The 18,570-nt window shown below is 46.2% G+C and overlaps 3 protein-coding genes across 3 annotated transcripts; 2 read left to right on the top strand and 1 right to left on the bottom strand.

Annotated features, from left to right (window-relative positions):
• The first annotated feature begins 882 nt into the window (after positions 1-882).
• LOC119309945 (synaptotagmin-2-like) lies at positions 883-9,652 on the top strand. Its single transcript, XM_037585839.1, has 6 exons — positions 883-1,035; positions 8,016-8,158; positions 8,241-8,490; positions 8,634-8,990; positions 9,070-9,204; positions 9,494-9,652. Exons 1-6 carry the CDS (start codon positions 883-885, stop codon positions 9,620-9,622), a joined length of 1,167 nt encoding a protein of 388 aa, XP_037441736.1. The 3' UTR covers positions 9,623-9,652.
• LOC119311355 (protein ALTERED PHOSPHATE STARVATION RESPONSE 1-like) lies at positions 9,583-13,817 on the bottom strand. The gene is made up of 4 exons (XM_037586998.1): positions 13,019-13,817; positions 12,682-12,896; positions 11,663-11,886; positions 9,583-10,566 (listed from the first exon to the last, which is right to left on the bottom strand). Exons 1-4 carry the CDS (start codon positions 13,815-13,817, stop codon positions 9,792-9,794), a joined length of 2,013 nt encoding a protein of 670 aa, XP_037442895.1. The 3' UTR covers positions 9,583-9,791.
• A 3,134-nt stretch (positions 13,818-16,951) lies between these two features.
• LOC119306000 lies at positions 16,952-18,085 on the top strand. Its single transcript, XM_037582363.1, has 3 exons — positions 16,952-17,396; positions 17,492-17,553; positions 17,638-18,085. Exons 1-3 carry the CDS (start codon positions 16,979-16,981, stop codon positions 17,902-17,904), a joined length of 747 nt encoding a protein of 248 aa, XP_037438260.1. The 5' UTR covers positions 16,952-16,978; the 3' UTR covers positions 17,905-18,085.
• Positions 18,086-18,570: the final 485 nt, after the last annotated feature.

Raw genomic sequence — 18,570 nt, 5'->3', positions numbered from 1 at the left:
TCTGTCTGTGATAATGTGAGGTCATTTCATGCACTCACCCAAACAGGATCTGTCAATGAGTATATACTCAAGTTTGAGCAAGCTATGAATTTAATGCGAAGAGACAATCCTGCTCTTCCACAAGATTACTACATAACCAGCTTTATTTCTGGCTTACACGATAACATTCAGCATTATGTCCAATGTCATGAACCTCAAGATCTGCAGAAGGCTATATGGTTAGCTCAAAGAATGGAACAAGCACAACCACCTAGGAAGCAATGGCCCCAAGCAGTGCAGCCTCCTGTTAGAAGACAGGTTCAGTTTGACCCTGGCAAACTAGCTGCAAACAATACCGCTAATATTATCCAACAAGCTAGGTTAAAGGGCATTTGTTACAAGTGCAAGGAACCTTGGTTCCCAGGGCACAAGAAAGTTTGCAAGATGGTCAATCAAGCGCAAATACATGCTCTACAAGAGCAATGCCCTGATGATGCAGAGTTGGTTTACTACACTGCAAGTTCCGAAGAAATTGAAGAAACAGACAATGAAGAAGCAGAAAACAGTGCTGATCAAACCCTGAAAATTGCAATGCATGCTTTGATGGGCCTGAGTGCCACCAAGTACTCATTTACTGTTACTGTCATGTTTGGGGATACCCCTGAAACAACACTTATTGACAGTGGAAGTACTGCTACTTTTGTTTCTCCCAGCATTGCAAACAAAATTCAGTGCAAGCTTTCCCCTACAAGAAAAAGAAAGGTTGTGGTGGCAAATGGAGGAGTGCTCTAGACTGAGTTCATGGCAAAACAATGCACTTACACTATACAAGGGACACATTTCACTTCAGATTTCAGAGTCTTACAACTCCAAAGCTATGATGTGATATTAGGAGCTGACTGGATGAAAGCTCACAATCCTGTAGAACTGGACTTTGAGGAAATGCAGGTAAAAATAACCATGCAAGGAGGCAAAAATGTCATTTTCCAGGATGAGAGCCTGCCCAACATGGTTGTACCTGAGATGGACACTGAGGAAGATCTGGAACATGACCTAGTATGTGGAGCTGTGCTCCTTCTTAACTTTGTTACTGTGGCACCTCCTCCTCCTACTCCTCCTCCTCCTCAACAACCAGTGCATCCTCAAGTGAAATTGTTGTTAAGTGAGTATAACGACATTTTCTCAAAGCCCACTGGCCTTCCTCCTGTCAGAGCAATAGATCATACAATTCCTCTTGTGCCTGAAGCTAAAATAGTAAACCAGAGGCCATATAATTACCTCACCACCAAAAAGATGCAATGAAACAAATCATCCAACAGATGATTAAGGACAAAGTAATTAAGGACAGTGTCAGACCTTACTCCTCTCCAGCCCTCCTAGTGAAAAAGAAGGATCAAACCTGGAGACTTATCAATGATTTCAGAAACTTAATGAGCAAACAGTCAAGAACAAATATCCAGTGCCAATAATTGAAGATCTGCTGGACGAACTACATGGAGCCACTGTTTTCACTAAATTGGACTTACAAAGTGGTTACCATCAGATCAGGATGATGCAGCATGACATAGAAAAGACAGCCTTCAGCACTCATTGTGGGCACTATGAGTACTTAATTATGCCATTTGGGCTTACTAATGCTCCAGCTACATTCCAGAAGCTGATAAATACAATTTTCAAGAAATATCTGAGAAAATTTGTCTTGATTTTCTTTGATGACATCTTAGTTTTCAGCAGAAACCTTCAGGAACACATAGAACATTTAAAAGAAGTGTTTGAGACCCTTCAACAACACCAGCTATATGCAAAGCTCAGCAAATGCACTTTTGCCCAGCCACAAGTGGAATAATGTGAAGCTGCGACAGGCCGACAGCGGGTTTTGCAGGCAGTGGGATGTGGACTTGGTGATCAAGTAGGGCCACATGTACTTGTCTTATGGGTGGGAGAAGTTCTACCGTGCCTACGACCTGTGGCTGGGGTACTTCCTTCTCTTCAGGTACGACGACGCCGCCACCATGCTCATCGTGAAGGTATTCAACGCGACTATGTGTCGCATGCGCTACGCTGACGATGATGATGCCGGTACGTTCTGCCTCTTCTTATTCCTCTACATTTGGCTTTGTCTCACATCAATTGTTAACGGTCATTGTTGTATTTGGACAGGTAATGGGAGCAGCAACAGCGACACTGGCTATAGCCAAAGCAGCAGCGACTATGGCTGTAGCAAAAGCAACACCGATTCTGGCTTTAGCGAAAGCAACAGCGATTCTGGCAGCAGCATAGACAACAAGAAGGATGATTCGGACTGGAGTGCGGGAGAAGAGGAGCAGAGTGGGGATGAGGAGCTACAGGATGACGATGGGCATCAGGCTCAGGATGACCTAGCGCTGGTGGTGGCTGACCAAGGGCAAGAGATGGTGGTGGCTGACCATGGACAAGAGATGGAGGTGGCTGAGGATGACCTAGCCATGGTCGTGCCCGTCCTGCCTGAAGGTGGCCTCGCGATGGTGGTGGTGCCTGACAATGACCACGCACCGGTGGTGGCGCCGGCGATCCCACAGCTGGGCGACATGACCACGCCAATTGTGGTAGAAGACTACATCCCACTGCCTCCACCGCCTCCACCGCCTCGCCGCTCTTGGCGCATCAGACTGAGGAAGGAGAAGGAGAAGAACAATGAGAACTGAACTATGTCAGGTATGTCAGATCTCCAAAATGATATATATATATACTTAGTTACCTATGTTATCTCTAATATGCTTAGTTTCCTATAGGTTAGCTTCATTTTACCTAAGTTGGCTCTAATATGCTAACTTAGAGCTTATATGCTTAGTTTCCTATAGGTTAGCTCCAAAATAACTTATGTTAGCACAAAATGATCAAGTTTACATAATAAGCTTATAGTCTTTTTCTTATTCTTCTTCTTTTCCAAAATGACATAGGTTAGCTTCATTTTACCTAAGTTGGCTCTAATATACTAACTTAGAGCTTATATGCTTAGTTTCCTATAGGTTAGCTCCAAAATAACTTATGTTAGCACAAAATGATCAAGTTTACATAATAAGCTTATAGTCTTTTTCTTATTCTTCTTCTTTTCCAAAATGACATAGGTTAGCTTCATTTTACCTAAGTTGGCTCTAATATGCTAACTTAGAGCTTATATGCTTAGTTTCCTATAGGTTAGCTCCAAAATAACTTATGTTAGCACAAAATGATCAAGTTTACATAATAAGCTTATAGTCTTCTTCTTATTCTTCTTCTTTTCTAAAATTCTTCTTATTCTTCTTCTAGTGTTCTTCTTCTTCTAGTATTCTTCTAGTCTTCTTCTTCTTCTTCTTCTAACTTCTTGTTTATCATTTTGCAGATTTGATTTAATTCACGAAAGCTTGCATGGACGGAGTGCTTCTTTTCCATTTGTGTTTTTATTTTGTATCAATGTGAAACTTTTGTGAATTGATGGATAACGGTGTTGGATGAACAATGTGAAACTTTTGTAATATGTAACGATGGAACTATGTGTTGGCTATGTATGTATATATGATGGAACTTGTGTGTTGGCTATGATTGTTATATGGATGCTTGTTGTATATATATGTGTTGGATATCTCATATGTGAAATAGTGACCTGAGATTAAGAAAAAACAAAAAAAATTTAAAAAAATGTTACTAATGGTGCACTACCATGTGGTGCGCCATTAGTATAGCAGACACTAGTGGCGCACTGTGGGCAAAACTAATGGCGCACTGCGTGGTGCGCCATTAGAATACCAGATACTAATGGCGCACCAGTGGTGCGCCATTAGTAGGCAAAACCGGTGCGCCATTAGTAGGCCTTTTCCTAGTAGTGTAAAATAGTAAACCATAGGCCATATAGATTACCTCACCACCAAAAAGATGCAATGAAACAAATCATCCAACAGATGATTAAGGACAAAGTAATTAAGGACAATGTCAGTCCTTACTCCTCTCCAGCCCTCCTAGTGAAAAAGAAGGATCAAACCTGGAGACTTATCAATGATTTCAGAAACTCAATGAGCAAACAATCAAGAACAAATATCCAGTGCCAATAATTGAAGATCTGCTGGACGAACTACATGGAGCCACTGTTTTCACTAAATTGGACTTACAAAGTGGTTACCATCATATCAGGATGATGCAACATGACATAGAAAAGACAACCTTCAGCACTCATTGTGGGCACTATGAGTACTTAGTTATGCCATCTGGGCTTACTAATGCTCCAGCTGCATTCCAGAAGCCGATGAATACAATTTTCAAGAAATATCTGAGAAAATTTGTCTTGATTTTCTTTGATGACATCTTAGTTTTCAGCAGAAACCTTCAGGAACACATAGAACATTTAAAAGAAGTGTTTGAGACCCTTCAACAACACCAGCTATATGCAAAGCTCAGCAAATGCACTTTTGCCCAGCCACAAGTGGAATATCTAGGACACATCATCAGAGGAGATGGGGTTGCTACAGACCCTGTAAAAGTTGAGGCAATGCTTATGTTACTCAGCTGAGAAGTTTAATAGGATTAATTGGCTATTATAGAAGGTTCATACAAAATTATGGGTTTATCTGCAAACCCTTGTTCAACTCACTAAAAAGGACAGTTTCACATGGGGCACTGAACAACAACAGGCTTTTAACAGTTTGAAACACATAATGACAGAGGCCCCTGTCTTAGCCTACCTGACTTTTCCCAATCATTTGTTCTTGAAACTGATGCTTGCAACTATGGCATTGGAGCAGTCCTCATGCAGGGAGGCAAACCTATTTCCTTTTTCCAGCAAAACTATTGGTCCTAGAGCTGCTGCTAGCTCCACTTATGATAAGGAGGCCCTAGCTATCATTGAAGCTCTGGAACACTGGAAACACTATTTTGTAGCACCTTCTCTCATTATCAGAACTGATCAGTAGAGCCTCAAATATATTCAGGAACAAAAGTTAACTGAAGGAATTCAACATAAGTTACTGGTGAGATTACTGGGCTATAATTACAAGGTCGAGTACAAGCAAGGAAACAAAAACAGAGTAGCTGATGCCCTCTCTAGAGTGCAGTACAAACTACACAACCTCATTGCAAGCACAACTGTCCCTGCTTGGATCTCTGAAGTAGTAGCCAGTTACAACAATGACACTAAATGCAAGACCATCATGGCTCAATTGGCCACTAACCCCTCTGCTTTAGATAACTACACCCTAAAGCAAGGTATACTCAGATATAAGAATAGAATTGTAGTAGGCAGTGAGACACAACTGAGAACCAAACTTGTGTCTGCATTACATAATTGTGAGCTGGGAGGTCACTCTGGCCACAGAACCACATATCAAAGAGTCAAACTCTTGTTCCACTGGCCTGGCATGAAGCAGTTCATTGTTGACTTCATCAAGCAATGTCCAACATGCCAGATCAACAAACCAGAGCACTGCAAGTACCCTGGTCTCTTGCAACCATTGCATGTCCCTGACTTTGCTTGGTGTCACATAAGTATGGACTTTGTAGAAGGAATGCCAGTTTCCCAAAACAAGGATATGATCTTGGTGGTAGTGGACAGATTCACCAAATATAGTCACTTCATTGCCATGAAACACCCCATCACAGTGCAGACTGAAGCAAATGCTTTTGTGGAAAACATATTTAAACTCCATAGCCTTCCTTCTGTTATTGTAACTGACAGGGACAAAATCTTCACAAATCAGCTGTGGCAAAGTTTGTTCAAACGAATGGGCATTAAGTTACATCTGAGTAATTCTTACCACCCCCAAACTGATGGGCAAACTGAAAGGGTGAACCAATGCATGGAGAACTACATGAGATGTATGGCCTTCCTGCAACCAAAAAAGTGGTTTTACTGGCTGCCCTTAGCTAAGTGGTGGTACAATACATCCTACCACACCTCACTAAAGATCACTCCCTTTCAGTCTTTGTACAACAGAAAACCCAATATGATAGCTGAAGCAGCTCTATACCCACCTGAGGACACTACCAATCTTCCCTCTGTCCTCACTGCTGAACAAACTGCTGCTCACATCAAAGAAAATCTCCTCAGAGCCCAGAATAGAATGAAGCACTTTGCAGATAAGAAGAGATCTGAGAGAACCTTACAAGAAGGTGATATGGTCTACTTGAAGCTCCATCCCTATAGACATACTACACTAAGCATCCATAAAGTGCTTCAAGCTGCACTCCAAGTACTACGGACCGTTCAGAGTTATGCAGAAAGTTGGTAATGTTTCCTACAAACTTCTCCTACCAGACGACTGCAAGCTGCACAATACATTCCACATCAGCCAACTGAAGAAGCACATTGGCCCAACAACAATACCTAACACCAAACTTCCATTACTTAACCCTGATGGAACAATCCTGCTCAAACCTGAACTACTGTTGGAGCGCAAACTGGTTCCTCGCAAACAAGGGGACATCGATATCCCTGTGGTCACGTGGAAAATAAAATGGAGTAACCTGCCGGTGGAAGAAGCAACATGGGAGATGCGACATTCATCCAGCGAGTTTTCCCTCACTTCCAACCCTGAGGACAGGCTTGGTCTCATCGGGGGGGGGGGGGAGTTGTTAGGACCCATCTACAACTTATCAACACCTGAAGACGAAGTCCAGCTAATTTGAATTGCCACTGCGAGCGCGCGAAGGCAACCAAGCCATCCATCACGAATCCAATGTCTCCTCTTCACGCGTACCGCTTCGCTGGTTATGATGAAGCTGACACCATGGATCACGCATCGGACGGCTCCCCGACTTGGACGCGTCGTTGTTCACTTTCCAGCAAAAGGCTTACAGCCTCAACCACTCTGTATCCATTTTCTCTCTTTCTTTTCTTGGTTTGTAAGGCTATAAAGCCAGTGTTTGGAGATGCGAGAACCATCTTCCAGTTTTCTAGGGTTTCCCCCTTTGCGCCGCCAGTGTTCCTGGTTGGCTAGGTTCCTCTGTAAGAAGCTCGAACGCTCTAATCTTTCCTCTGAAAGTGAATGAAATAGCCAAGTTCAGACTTGTTTATCTGAATCTAGTTCTTCAGGCCCCCTTGGGTCTGACAACAGTGTCTAGATCGCTTCTGCCATCCAACGAGGTCCCCTAAATGTCCGCGGACTAGTCTGCATGCCTGAAGTTTGGTATACTGGCCACAAACTTGAGGACGTTTTGCGGGCGTCTAGATATTTGCATGTCCAACCAAAAGCAACCACGTGGCCCCCTCTCTTCTCTCTTCTGCAAACGCGGTGGACGACAAGCAAGCTCGAGCTCGCCCTTGGCAGTGGCCATGGACGCAAAAACTAAAGCGTGCGCACACACAAGGACCCCGGAGTTCTCCTGGCCACAATGTGCCTGACCGAAAAAATCTCCGAGCTCGTCCTTCTCGGTGCACCGGCACCCACCGCCCGAAGTGGTTTATCCGTGTGATGGGTACAGATCACAGGGAACAAGTCTCACAATCAGTAGGAACAAATCTCTCAAATCACAGGGAACAACTCTCAATCACAAGTTGTTGCTTATGTCATTATGACCGTCGATGGCGTGTATCCGTTCTCCAGTGCACGCAAAGTGTTTGATGAAATGCGTACACGAACAAGACCGGACAAATAAAAAAAATCTGATAACTACTCCCTCCATCCGAAAATACTTGTCATTAAAATGGACAAAAAAAGATGTATCTAAAACTAAAATACATTTACATACATCCTTTTTTATTCATTTTGATGATAAGTATTTCCGAACGAAGGGAGTACGATTGAATGGCAATCGTGGGTGCGCTGAGAGGTGGAAAGCGACGGGGGGTATGCACCGGCTAAAAAGCAGATCCACAGCCGGTTGACGCCTAGTCCAGTGTGCTCCATGTTCTAGTAGTAATCTGTGTAAAAAGTTTGATAGATAGATGGAGTGATTCCTCTTCCACTCGGTGAACAGCTAGCTGCCTATAAGAGCTCTCCTTCGGCGCTGCGTCGGCGTGAACTCAGTTCCCAAATTAAAAACCCTAGACCCCATATACTCTCTGCTACTCTGTTAAGCATCCGTGAGAGGATCGGGAGAGAGCTCGGGTTGCTCTTGTTGATCAGGAGGCGGAGCCGGCTTCTGGTGGTGGCGGGGAGGTCGCGGGTGCGGGTTCTCGGCCTCGCCGGTGGCCAACTGCAGCAGCGAAAGTCCCTATAATGGATCCTTCAAAGTAAAGTTTTGATCACTTTGCGGTTGTTTCTGCAGCATTTTTAAAATGTCTGTTACTAATGGCGGCTTCTGCATACTGACAGAGCATCGAAGAGGCCTGTTGGAATTCTATTTGTGAAGGTTGTAAGAGCTCAAAATCTGGAAAAGAAGGGCCTGTTGGGTAGTAAATCAGATCCGTACGTGAAACTTAAGATGTCGGATGACAGGCTTCCATCCAAGAAAACAAGAGTAAAGCGCAGCAATCTCAATCCGGAGTGGAATGAAGAATTCAAATTTGTTGTGATAGATCTAGAGAACCAGTCGCTGGATGTTAATGTCTTCCACCGGGCACAGGCATGGCTTCCTTCCTTTGTTCATCAAGTCCCAACTGGATTTTCTTTTCGTATACACTACCATATTAAACTGCCCAAACGTCATACATTTGTGAGTAGAGGGTGTAATATGCAGCTAAGCTAGTATTTCTTCGATATATCTAGGTTGGTAAACATGTGAAGATGGGCATGAACAAGGTTCTGTTGAAAGAACTTGCCCCGGAGGAGACTCAAGTTTCGACTCTTAACTTACTGAAGACCATGGACCCAAATGATGTACAAAATGAGAAACCTCGTGGTCAGATTACTTTGGAGGTGACATATAAGCCTTTCAAGCAAGAAGAAGATATGGAGGAAGAAAGCATGGATGGTACTGAAGAAGCACAGAAAGCTCTAGACAATGGTCCACCTGGTGGTGGGCTGCTTTTGGTCGTTGTTCACGAAGCTCAAGATCTTGAAGGGAAGCATCACACAAACCCATACGCAAAGATAATCTTTAAAGGAGAAGAGAAGAAAACAAAGGTATTTGTAACTAGTATTTAGAAAGGTTATGATGTGTTTGCATGCTTTATGGCACTTGAATTTCCCTTCTCTGTACTAGGTGATCAAGAAGAACAGGGATCCACGTTGGGAGGATGAATTTGAGTTTGCTTGCGAGGAACCACCTACAAATGATAAGTTGCATGTTGAAGTCCTAAGTAAACCTGGAAAAATAGGAGGAATATTACATGGCAAGGTACGATATTCTACAAGAAATGCTTGCATTGGCCCTTAATTGATGTAGTAATTCGCTTACAAGCATTCTGGTTGCTCCGCAACTATATTAGAAGAAATATCCATAAGGGAGAGCCTCAAAATTCCAGCTTGCAACAGATATTTGATACTGCTTTTATTTCTTCTGTTTCTTTTGATCTGATCATATGAATAAGAGGGTTCGAAACAATATCTCTTAATGGCATTTCTTAGTACAATGGCTGGATTGTACGAAATTGTCCCGTCACTTTGCTTATATAATGTTGTCACAGGAAACCTTAGGCTTCATTTATATAGCCCTGGCAGGCGTGATCAGCAACAGGCGGACCAACGAAAAGTACCGTCTCATCGGCTCGAAAAATGGGCAGATTCAAATCGAGTTGCAGTGGAGAACTTCATAGAAGCTGTGAGCAAGGTGCCACAGGCATTTCTATGCCTAGACTAGTCACCAGGTACCAGACCAATGTTGGCTCTGTAAAATCAAACTCTCTTCCAGCCCTACTACCATCACACTACAAGCCTACAAACTGTATACATTTTATACAGTGACCAGAGGCAATGCGACTCTCATCAGGTCAGCAGCCTCTTCATGTCGAGCGCCCGGTCCGAGCTCCGCTTGAAGTTGTACACCGACTCGAACGCCTCCATGCAGACGCTGGCGAAGCCCGTCATCGCCTGGAAGACGTTGGGGAAGCCCGTCTGGAGGTTGTTCAGGGTCATCGCCCTCGTCACCCCGACGCACTTCTCGTGCTTGCTCTTCTCGTCGTCGGCCCTGCTCCTCAGGGCCTCCACCTTCGCCCGCTTTTCTGCAACCGGTGTCTTCCGCGTCATCTCTCCATAGCCTTCAGCAGAGTACGGCCCGTATTTGGACTCCAGAGATCGCAGTTCCTCTGTCTTCTTCTCAAAGTCTTTGAATGCAGCATCTGACCTCTTCTTCTGCTTCTGCTCCTCCGCCTGCTGGACTACCACGGCGTGGATCACCGACAGGAGGGTTTTGATCCCTTCCGAGGCCACCTTGTCGGGGATCCGGTCGATGGCCAGCTGCCACTCCTCACACAAGCTGTAGATGTCAGAGTTCTGGATGTCTTTCATGAGTGGGTTGTGATGGCATTGGAACAGGGAGAGGCGAAGCCAGCCGGTCAGCGAGTAGACATAATCTCTCTGGGACTTAACCAGGCTGCAGAACGCCGAGTACCACCTGTCCACCTCGATCTCGAGCTGGAGAGCTGCTTGCCGGTGGTCATTGGAGGTTGGGTTGGTGCTCATGGTCAGGTATTCAAGCTGCTGCACCATGTGGGTCTGTACCTGGTGGCACTCATACATGCCCCTCCACATGCTCGTCAAGCTGAAATGGAATGCATTCATAAGAGGAAACATGCATGAGAACAGAGCAACCATACATGTTTACCCAAGAAAGGGAAATGTACTGGCAGGAAATAAATGTTGCATCTAACTATCTGACTTGTACTTTAAGAGTATTGATATTCACATGGGGTAGCTTGGTATTCTAGTACACACGCAATTGAAGTAAAGTGCTGCAATGAAACTGCGTAATGGACAATGGGTAGCAGGAACGAATAGGAGGTTTGTGTGTTCAGTAATATCAAAGTAATTCTTTCATTCAGAGGCATCATGATGTTAGACAAAGTATACACCATGGTTAGCTCACTGTATCATTGATGGAAAACTGTACAGGGGCCTGAGAAGTGCGAGCGAGACACGCAATTGCAGATACCAAAGCAGAGGTGCCATGAACAAGAGACTCGCATGATCTTTCCTCTTTCTTCTTTAAGAAACCAAAGCTCTTTGGAAACTGTTGAACTAGCCAAGCCAGCTATTATGTTCCAAACTTCCTAGAGGCACACTTCTTAACAGCACCGAACTAATCATCAGGCAACGGCGTGCCAAACACCACGACCACTATCACCTCAAAGGTTTGATGTTGCAAGTAAGTAAGCTGCAGGCACCATTGCCCAAAGGGGTCACTCAGCTGGACCAGGCAATGAGGCAATGATGCCTGGGGTGGGGGACTGGGAGATCTCTCAGGCAGGCCTAGCTAGTACTGACCGAATCGGTGAGCAGGAGATTCAGTCAGGACAGTCAACACCACTATCACATTACTCCACTACTTGAATGCTCATCCTTCCAAACCAGTGAGTGTTGACTTGGTACAGTGCCAAAGGTGCAGCATGGTCTGAATCTAATGTTGGCAGGATAAAAACAGCAAAAAACTAATGGCACTGGTCTTCTCACGGGCCTCAGCTGGGAAGGCCCCTTACCGTGGTCCATATGTCCAGCCAAGCTAGCCATACGAGCAAGCATGCAAGAAATGCATGGTACAAGATGAAGTAGAGAGACATGTTCATGTGAGGTACTGGTACAGTGGTACTTGATGCATACGGTACACGAATGAGTGAGTGATGGTAGAGTGTGGTACTGACCCAGCAACCAGCTCAAGTAGCTGAGGGAACAGCTCGGATTCTCTGAGCCTGATGATCTCGGAGGTGGTGGTGTCGATGGACTGGGTGGCCACCAGCATCTTGGACTCGAGGCTCTCCATCTCCATCCTGTTCTTCTCCATCTTGAGGTAGTCCACGCCCCTCACCTCCTGCTTCCTCAGCAGCCCCACCTTCTTGTCATGCTCCTGCTTATGTCCCTCGTAGTTCTGCTCGATTTGATTGCGCGGTTAGTTAGCCAAAGCGGTCACGGTAATAGTATGTGGTAAGTTTTGATGCGATAAAAGGGGCAAAAATTGACTCTGCAAAGCCATGCATGCACTATTCCTATCTCTATCAAAAGAAGCACAAGGATTTGTATCTTTAAAGCTGTAAAAACTAAAGCTGACATTTCATGATTACTTAGTGAAAGGCGATGAAACAGCCTATCTTTAGTTCTTTACAATGGCAAATGAGCTGAACAAGTTTAAAACTATGCGATGAAGGATCACACCAGTTGTACCAATATTCGGAGAACAGAGCAGCACATGAAATTGTGTCTTTGCAGGCTATAAAATAACGCATACAGATCATCTTTTTTACTTGGAAGAATCCAAAGGCACGTATGGTGCCATATCATATTTACAGAACCTCCTGACAGAGAGGGTTAAAAAAGAATTGCTGCAAAGTGAATGAACAAACAAACAATGCATCCATGTGCCCAGAATGTACTTTGCTTGAGACAGAACCAACTGCCACCCCACTGGAATCCTTGTTAGTATCTCCCATGGCCATCACAGAATGTACTAATATGATAGTAAAAATCAGCAAAAGCACGGCCACTGGCTCCTCAAAAGCACCAAGCCACTCATTCACCCACTGTATGAGATCTATCTAACCAAGCCGTGCATTTCGATGAATCAATCTGCTCAAAGCTCTACTGCACATTCTGATCGATATGATCCAAAACTGAAGCTAGTAAAACAATGCCAATGAAGTGGGTTACAGATGATGAACGAACGCACCTTGACCTCGAGAAACAGCTTCTTCTCCCAGGCGTAGAGCCTCTCGACGGTGGAGGAGTGGCTGAGGATCCCACTGCCTCCGCCATTGCCCATCATGCCTTCGTCTCCTGTCCAGAACCTGGAGAAGCCATTGCTGCTGCCTTTCCCGTACCCTCCTCCGGCGCCCCACGACCATCCCGTCGGCTTCAGGTTCTTGCCGTAGCTCATCACCCTCCCTGAAGAAGCAAGAATTGATCCCATTGCACGTACGCAGCAAAGATTTCGTCAGACAATTGAAAATGTGAGCGGGATGGACCGATGGAAAATCGAGGTAAGCTGATCTGAGGACCGTTCTTGCCTGGGAGGCTGTTGTTGGCGTTGGGGAGTTCGCAGATTGGGGCCTCGAGCAGCGCGGCGACGCGGGCGCCGGCGTCTGCGGCCTTGAGGAAGTACTCGTCGATCTCGGTGGCGATCTCGGCCAGGTCCTTTTTCCCGGCCGCGCCGCCGCCGCCGCCTCCGCCGCGGGGCAGGGCGACGACGGTGAGCTCGCTGGCGGTGGATGTGGTGGTGGTGATGACGGACGGGGCCGGGGGCTGGGCCTGGGCGGCCTTGGCCGTGACGACGACGGGCGGCGGCGCGGCGCGGGGGGACTCGGCGAGGGACGTGGCCGCGTCGTCCCACTCGGCGGCGGCGTCGGCGGGGGAGCGGGAGGAGGAGGGCGCGAAGGGGTCCCAGAAGTCCCAGCTGGACGGCATTGGGGCCGCCGGCGGCGGCGGCGGCGGAGGGGGCGGCAGGATTTGCGATGCGCTGATGGTGGAGGAGGTGGTGGTGGTCCAGGAGCTGGCGGTCCGCGCGGGACTGAGCGGCGGGGGCGGCGGCGGCGGGGGAGGAGGGGGAGGCGGCGGCGGCGGGGAGGGCGGCGGCTGGTGGCGCTGGTGGTGGGCCGGGCGCGGGCGCGGGTGCGGGTGCGGGTTGTCGGCCTCGGCGGTGGCGAACTGGAGCAGCGCGGCGCCCGTGGCCCGCAGGGAGCGGAGGTAGAGCGCGTGGGCGGCGGCCATGTCCCGCCGCGCCTGCACGAGGTGCTTGGTGTAGCGGCGGCGCGCCTTGCAGCGCGACACCGCCTCCTGCCGCTCCAGCCTCGACTGGCAGCAGCCCATCGCCGGCGCGCGTCGCCGGTCGACCGATCGATCAGCCGCTCACTCGCCTCCCCTTCCCCTTCCCCTCAAATCTTGGCCGGGAAGACGGGGCAGTAACCGTTGTTGCCTCCACTGACAGCGCGCTCTCCCCCTCTTGACTCCTCGGTCGGGTCGGGTCGCGTCCTTCCAAATTTCGGCTGGGGAGTGGGAGTGGAGTGAGGGAGTGAGCTGAAAAGTAACCGGCGCGAGAGGAGAGCATGCGGTGGGAGTGAGGTGGAGCAGCACAGCAGAGAGCTCAGAGCAGAGGGAGGTGTGAGCTTGGGGCGGCGTGCGTGCGTGTATGCGTGCATGGGACTGGTGTCTTTCTCGGGCCCCGCCAACGCCAAGCCCCGAATCCCCACGGTGCCCCCGGCCGCTGTGCGCCCCGCCGCGGCCGGCGCGAGGGCAGCACGGGGAGACGGACCCCGCGGCTCCAACGGTCGCGCACGCCGAGCCGAGGTGGCGCGGATCGGGCGGGCAGGTCCGTTCGTCCCGGTGCGTGTTGGGTTGGTGCCCGGAAGGGGAAGAAAATTTCGTGGACACCGGCTGCAAAGTCCGTCCGGTGCGTACCCATGCCAGGATTTGTCCACGTGTCTCAGCTTCCCATCGGGCGATCGCTGTTTCTTCAGCTCCGTTACTTGCGTCCCTTGGCTCAGATGGGTTCAGTCGGCTCGAAACAAGTGCGATCCCGGCTCGGTGGGCTCCGCTCAGCTGCAAAAACTACATGCAATCGGCTCTCGTCGTTAGAATCAATCGGCTCTCGTCGTTAGCACCTGATTCCCTTGAATAGCGGCGATCTGATCATGGAAGATGAGACTGGTGGCGGCCGAGGGAACCCTGGTCCGGCCCTCACTCCGCCGGGCGAGACCAGAACCATGTTTGCCTCACGCCCAAACGCATCGTCATCCTCTGCATCGCAAGGCCCCATCAGCCATCCATGGCCGCCGCAGTTTGAAGCTGCAGTATCGTCGAGAATGACGGGAGCGGCCATGACGGAATATGTCAGTGTGGTTCACAAGGACGACCATGGTGGCACTGCCGGCGACTTGTACCGCATAAACCTCGCGGACGAGAATGGTTGTGCGCACGCCGTGAACTTGCAGCCCCCACGCGTCATGTCAGGAGGAGCAGTCCGGGAGGATACGACCACAGCCATGAGAGGAGAAGGAGGTCAGCAGGACGACGGGGTCGCTGGTGTAGAGCAACATATGCAGGTACGGGTTGAAAAGCGAGATCCTAGTCAGGCAATCGGCATAAGATTATAGTACTGTAGTACTCTAGTACTGTACTATGCACTGATTACTTAGCAAATGACTGCTCAAAATTAATATGTGTTCTTTAGTAAGCTTAGGAAAACAAATTCTCAAAGTGGAGAAAAAAACATTTTCCCACATCACATTATGGTAATATAAATTTAACTCTGGACTCATTGTATCGCAGGCGATTGATAAAGTTGGAGAAACGTTGATTGTTCCAGAAGTTGGATTGGCTTTCGATTCAGAGGACAGCGCTTATGATATGTACAACGCATATGCCGCCAAGGTTGGGTTCAGTGTCAGAAAAAGTCACACAAAGCGACGAGGTGATAAAAGTATATCTCAAAAATATATAGTTTGCAGTAACGAAGGCCATCGAGAAACCCAATCATCTAAGGACACTACAAGGACAGGTTGTGAGGCTCGTATTCAGTTTAGTGTCAGCAAGGATGGTATTTGGACAGTGCAAAAGCTTATAACTGAGCACAATCATTATCTTGCTAGTCCCAATAAGGTGCACAAGCTGAGGTCTCAAAGACGTGTTATAGAAGCGGATAGGCATCTAATTGGCCAGATAAGGGAAGCCGGGATGAAGCCATCCCAGGTATATGACTTTATGGTAGCATTTTACGGAGGACCTGACAAAGTACCATTCTCAAAGATGGACTGCAATAATGAGATTGGTCGCGAGCGCAAGAAGTATTTAGAATCAAATGATGCACAGACACTGTTGGAATACTTAAAAAATAAGCAAAGGGAGGATCCTACATTTTTTTATGCCATTCAAATAGATCAGGTTGATGGCCAGATAGCTAATTTCTTTTGGGCAGATGGTCAGTCTATCATGGATTACGCATGTTTTGGGGATGCTGTATCATTTGATACCACTTTTCAGACTAACAAGTTTGAAATGCCTTTTGCTCCATTCGTTGGTACCAACCATCACAAGCAGACAATAATTTTTGGGGCCGCGCTGATATTTAATGAGAGTATCGATTCATTTGTTTGGCTCTTTGAAACATTTTTAACAGCAATGTCAGGCAAGCATCCGAGCACTATATTCACTGATCAGGACAAGGCCATGGACGGAGCAATTGCATATGTGTTCCCAAATACAAGTCATCGACTTTGTTTGTGGCACATTTATCTTAATGCTGCAAAACATCTCGGGCATGTAATACATGAGCATCCTGAGAAGTTTTTACCTGATTTTAAGAAATGTGTCTATGAAGATAGGTCAGAATTTTACTTCAATAAAAAATGGTTTGAATTGTTGGATCAATACAACCTTGAGGACAACGAATGGATGAAAAAGTTGTATGAGTTGAGGGAAAAGTGGGCTGCTGTCTATCGTGACTCTTTTACGGCTGATATGAACTCGACTCAAAGGAGCGAAGGTATGAATAATGTCTTCAAGCAAAGATTTCGTAGGAGACTTGGTCTTTCAGAACTCCTTGTAGAATGTGAGAAGGTTTCTGGAAGTCTTCGTGAAAATGAGTTGGATGCAGATTTTAGTTCGCGTCGAAAGAAACCTGTTGCTTACAGTCCAAATTTTCCTTTGCTAAAGACCGCATCTGAATCATATACAAGGCGGATGTATTCAGAATTTGAAACAGAATTCAAAAGCCAATTTTCTTTCTCTTGTAAACTGTTACAGACAGACGGTCCGGTGTTGACATATATGGTCACACATATGAACAGCGAGCATGGAGCAAAGGTTATATTCAATACCACGGATACAACTATTACATGTTGTTGCAGAAAGTTCGAATCCATAGGTATATATACACAATTTATGATGCAATGTATTCTCTAATACAACTTGATGAAATATGACATCCATATCTTGCAGGTATATTGTGCAAGCATGCATTCAAAGTCTTCAATATGAATGATGTTTTCATTTTGCCGCCACAATATATACTAGGAAGATGGACAAAATATGCGAAAAGAGGATTTTATGTTGAAAAACAAGGATCCGAGGAGGAAAGTTTGAAAACACAAGCTGCACGTATCTCAAGGAAGGCTACATCAGTTGCATTGAAGTGTACACGGTCAAAACAACTTCTTGATGATTTCGAGAAAGCTATACATAAGTTAGACTTGGAAGCAGATAACACTCTTAGCAAGATGGAGGAAAAATCCAGCGAGGTTCCGCTAGTTTCGGCTGAGTGTGCTACAAACACAATAAATGGTACAATATCATTCAGAGTTCCTCAGGTGGTGAAAGGCGCAAAGCGTAAACGGGCAACCATCGGCCTCGAAAAAAAGAAAGGGAAGAAAAATAAAAGTGCTAAAAAGAAAGGTACCGATCCTACTCATTCTAGCAAGCCTTTTTCCATTCTATACCTCTATTGTTAATCCTTTTAGTTTTCTTTCAATTCATATGTCTGACTCTAGGAGAAGATCGAAAAAATGCAGTACAAAACAGGGATGGAGGCATTGATCCGAAGGAATTGATGGTAAGCCATTTGACTCAGAGTCAGTATCCCCTTTTCATATTTGACTTGCATGTTTTATGAACAATTTCATATTCTATGATACAGGATGTGAATGCTGGTAGTATTGAGATTACTAATACCATGCCAAAATTTTCAAATAATGTCTATGGGCGATCTTCGATCATGGCTGCACCGTTGATCCAAGGCGGATACGCTACTGCCACAATGCTAAACTTTGCAAATGATGTGTATGGGCAACCTTCAACCATGTCAGCTCCTTCCATCCAAGGCGGATTTACAAGTCTTTTACTTGGGGTTGAGCAGGATGCCACATTGTCGTCAGCTGCTAGAAAGTTACCTTTTGATGATTAGTATTACGCGCACCCTATAAGGAGTACAATTTTTTTTATGTCATTTGGTGTATCTATGAATTATAATTGATGCACTGCAGTACACTGAATTTTGTCATCATCTCTGGATTTCTGCGAGATTACATTGATTATGCGACAGAATGTGTAAAGTGTTAAATCTTTGAGGCCGAGCACCTGCGGAAGCTTCAGATTTTCAGACCTCCGATTTAAAACATTTGTATTTTCCATAATGCCTGCCCTAAAGGGCTGACATATTTCATACTAAACCTAAGCAATCCTTGCTCCAGTTGAACTTCATGCTTTTTATGGATGTGGTTTAGACGGTAGAAAACAGAGGAGCATGAATTCCACTCCAGATATGCAATACATCTGAATATTCAGACACATAGTGTTGTCTGCCTTGAACTGAATTTAGGCCTACTAAACAAAAACACCACAAATAGCATATATTTTCTAATGACGGACCCATCAAGTTGAGGATCTCAAATCATTCATATATATCTTAGATGAAAAGATACAGTGTACAACTGTACATTATAGTTGGAAATTGTCAGGGAGAGCAATCAGCTATACACTGGTACACCATTTGTCATGAAGTCTACTCCAGATTTGCAATATATCAAAATCCTACTTCTAAGTCTACTCATCAGGAATTATTGATGTTGTC

Source organism: Triticum dicoccoides, chromosome 5B (assembly GCF_002162155.2).
Source record: "Triticum dicoccoides isolate Atlit2015 ecotype Zavitan chromosome 5B, WEW_v2.0, whole genome shotgun sequence".
Classification (NCBI taxonomy): Eukaryota; Viridiplantae; Streptophyta; class Magnoliopsida; order Poales; family Poaceae; genus Triticum; species Triticum dicoccoides.
The sequence above is the reverse complement of the archived record's forward strand: the minus strand, read 5'-3'. Positions and strand labels throughout refer to the sequence as shown.

Coding starts and splice junctions, on each gene's coding strand:
- LOC119309945 (XM_037585839.1), top strand. CDS start 883: ATGAAAGCTCACAATCCTGTAGAACTGGACTTTGAGGAAATGCAGGTA. Junction 8,159..8,240: donor CCTATAATGGATCCTTCAAA/GTAAAGTTTTGA, acceptor GCATACTGACAG/AGCATCGAAGAGGCCTGTTG. Junction 9,205..9,493: donor GAGGAATATTACATGGCAAG/GTACGATATTCT, acceptor ATGTTGTCACAG/GAAACCTTAGGCTTCATTTA.
- LOC119311355 (XM_037586998.1), bottom strand. CDS start 13,817: ATGGGCTGCTGCCAGTCGAGGCTGGAGCGGCAGGAGGCGGTGTCGCGC. Junction 12,897..13,018: donor CGCCAACAACAGCCTCCCAG/GCAAGAACGGTC, acceptor TTGCTTCTTCAG/GGAGGGTGATGAGCTACGGC. Junction 10,567..11,662: donor CTACTTGAGCTGGTTGCTGG/GTCAGTACCACA, acceptor ATTCCATTTCAG/CTTGACGAGCATGTGGAGGG.
- LOC119306000 (XM_037582363.1), top strand. CDS start 16,979: ATGAATGATGTTTTCATTTTGCCGCCACAATATATACTAGGAAGATGG. Junction 17,397..17,491: donor TAAAAGTGCTAAAAAGAAAG/GTACCGATCCTA, acceptor GTCTGACTCTAG/GAGAAGATCGAAAAAATGCA. Junction 17,554..17,637: donor TTGATCCGAAGGAATTGATG/GTAAGCCATTTG, acceptor TCTATGATACAG/GATGTGAATGCTGGTAGTAT.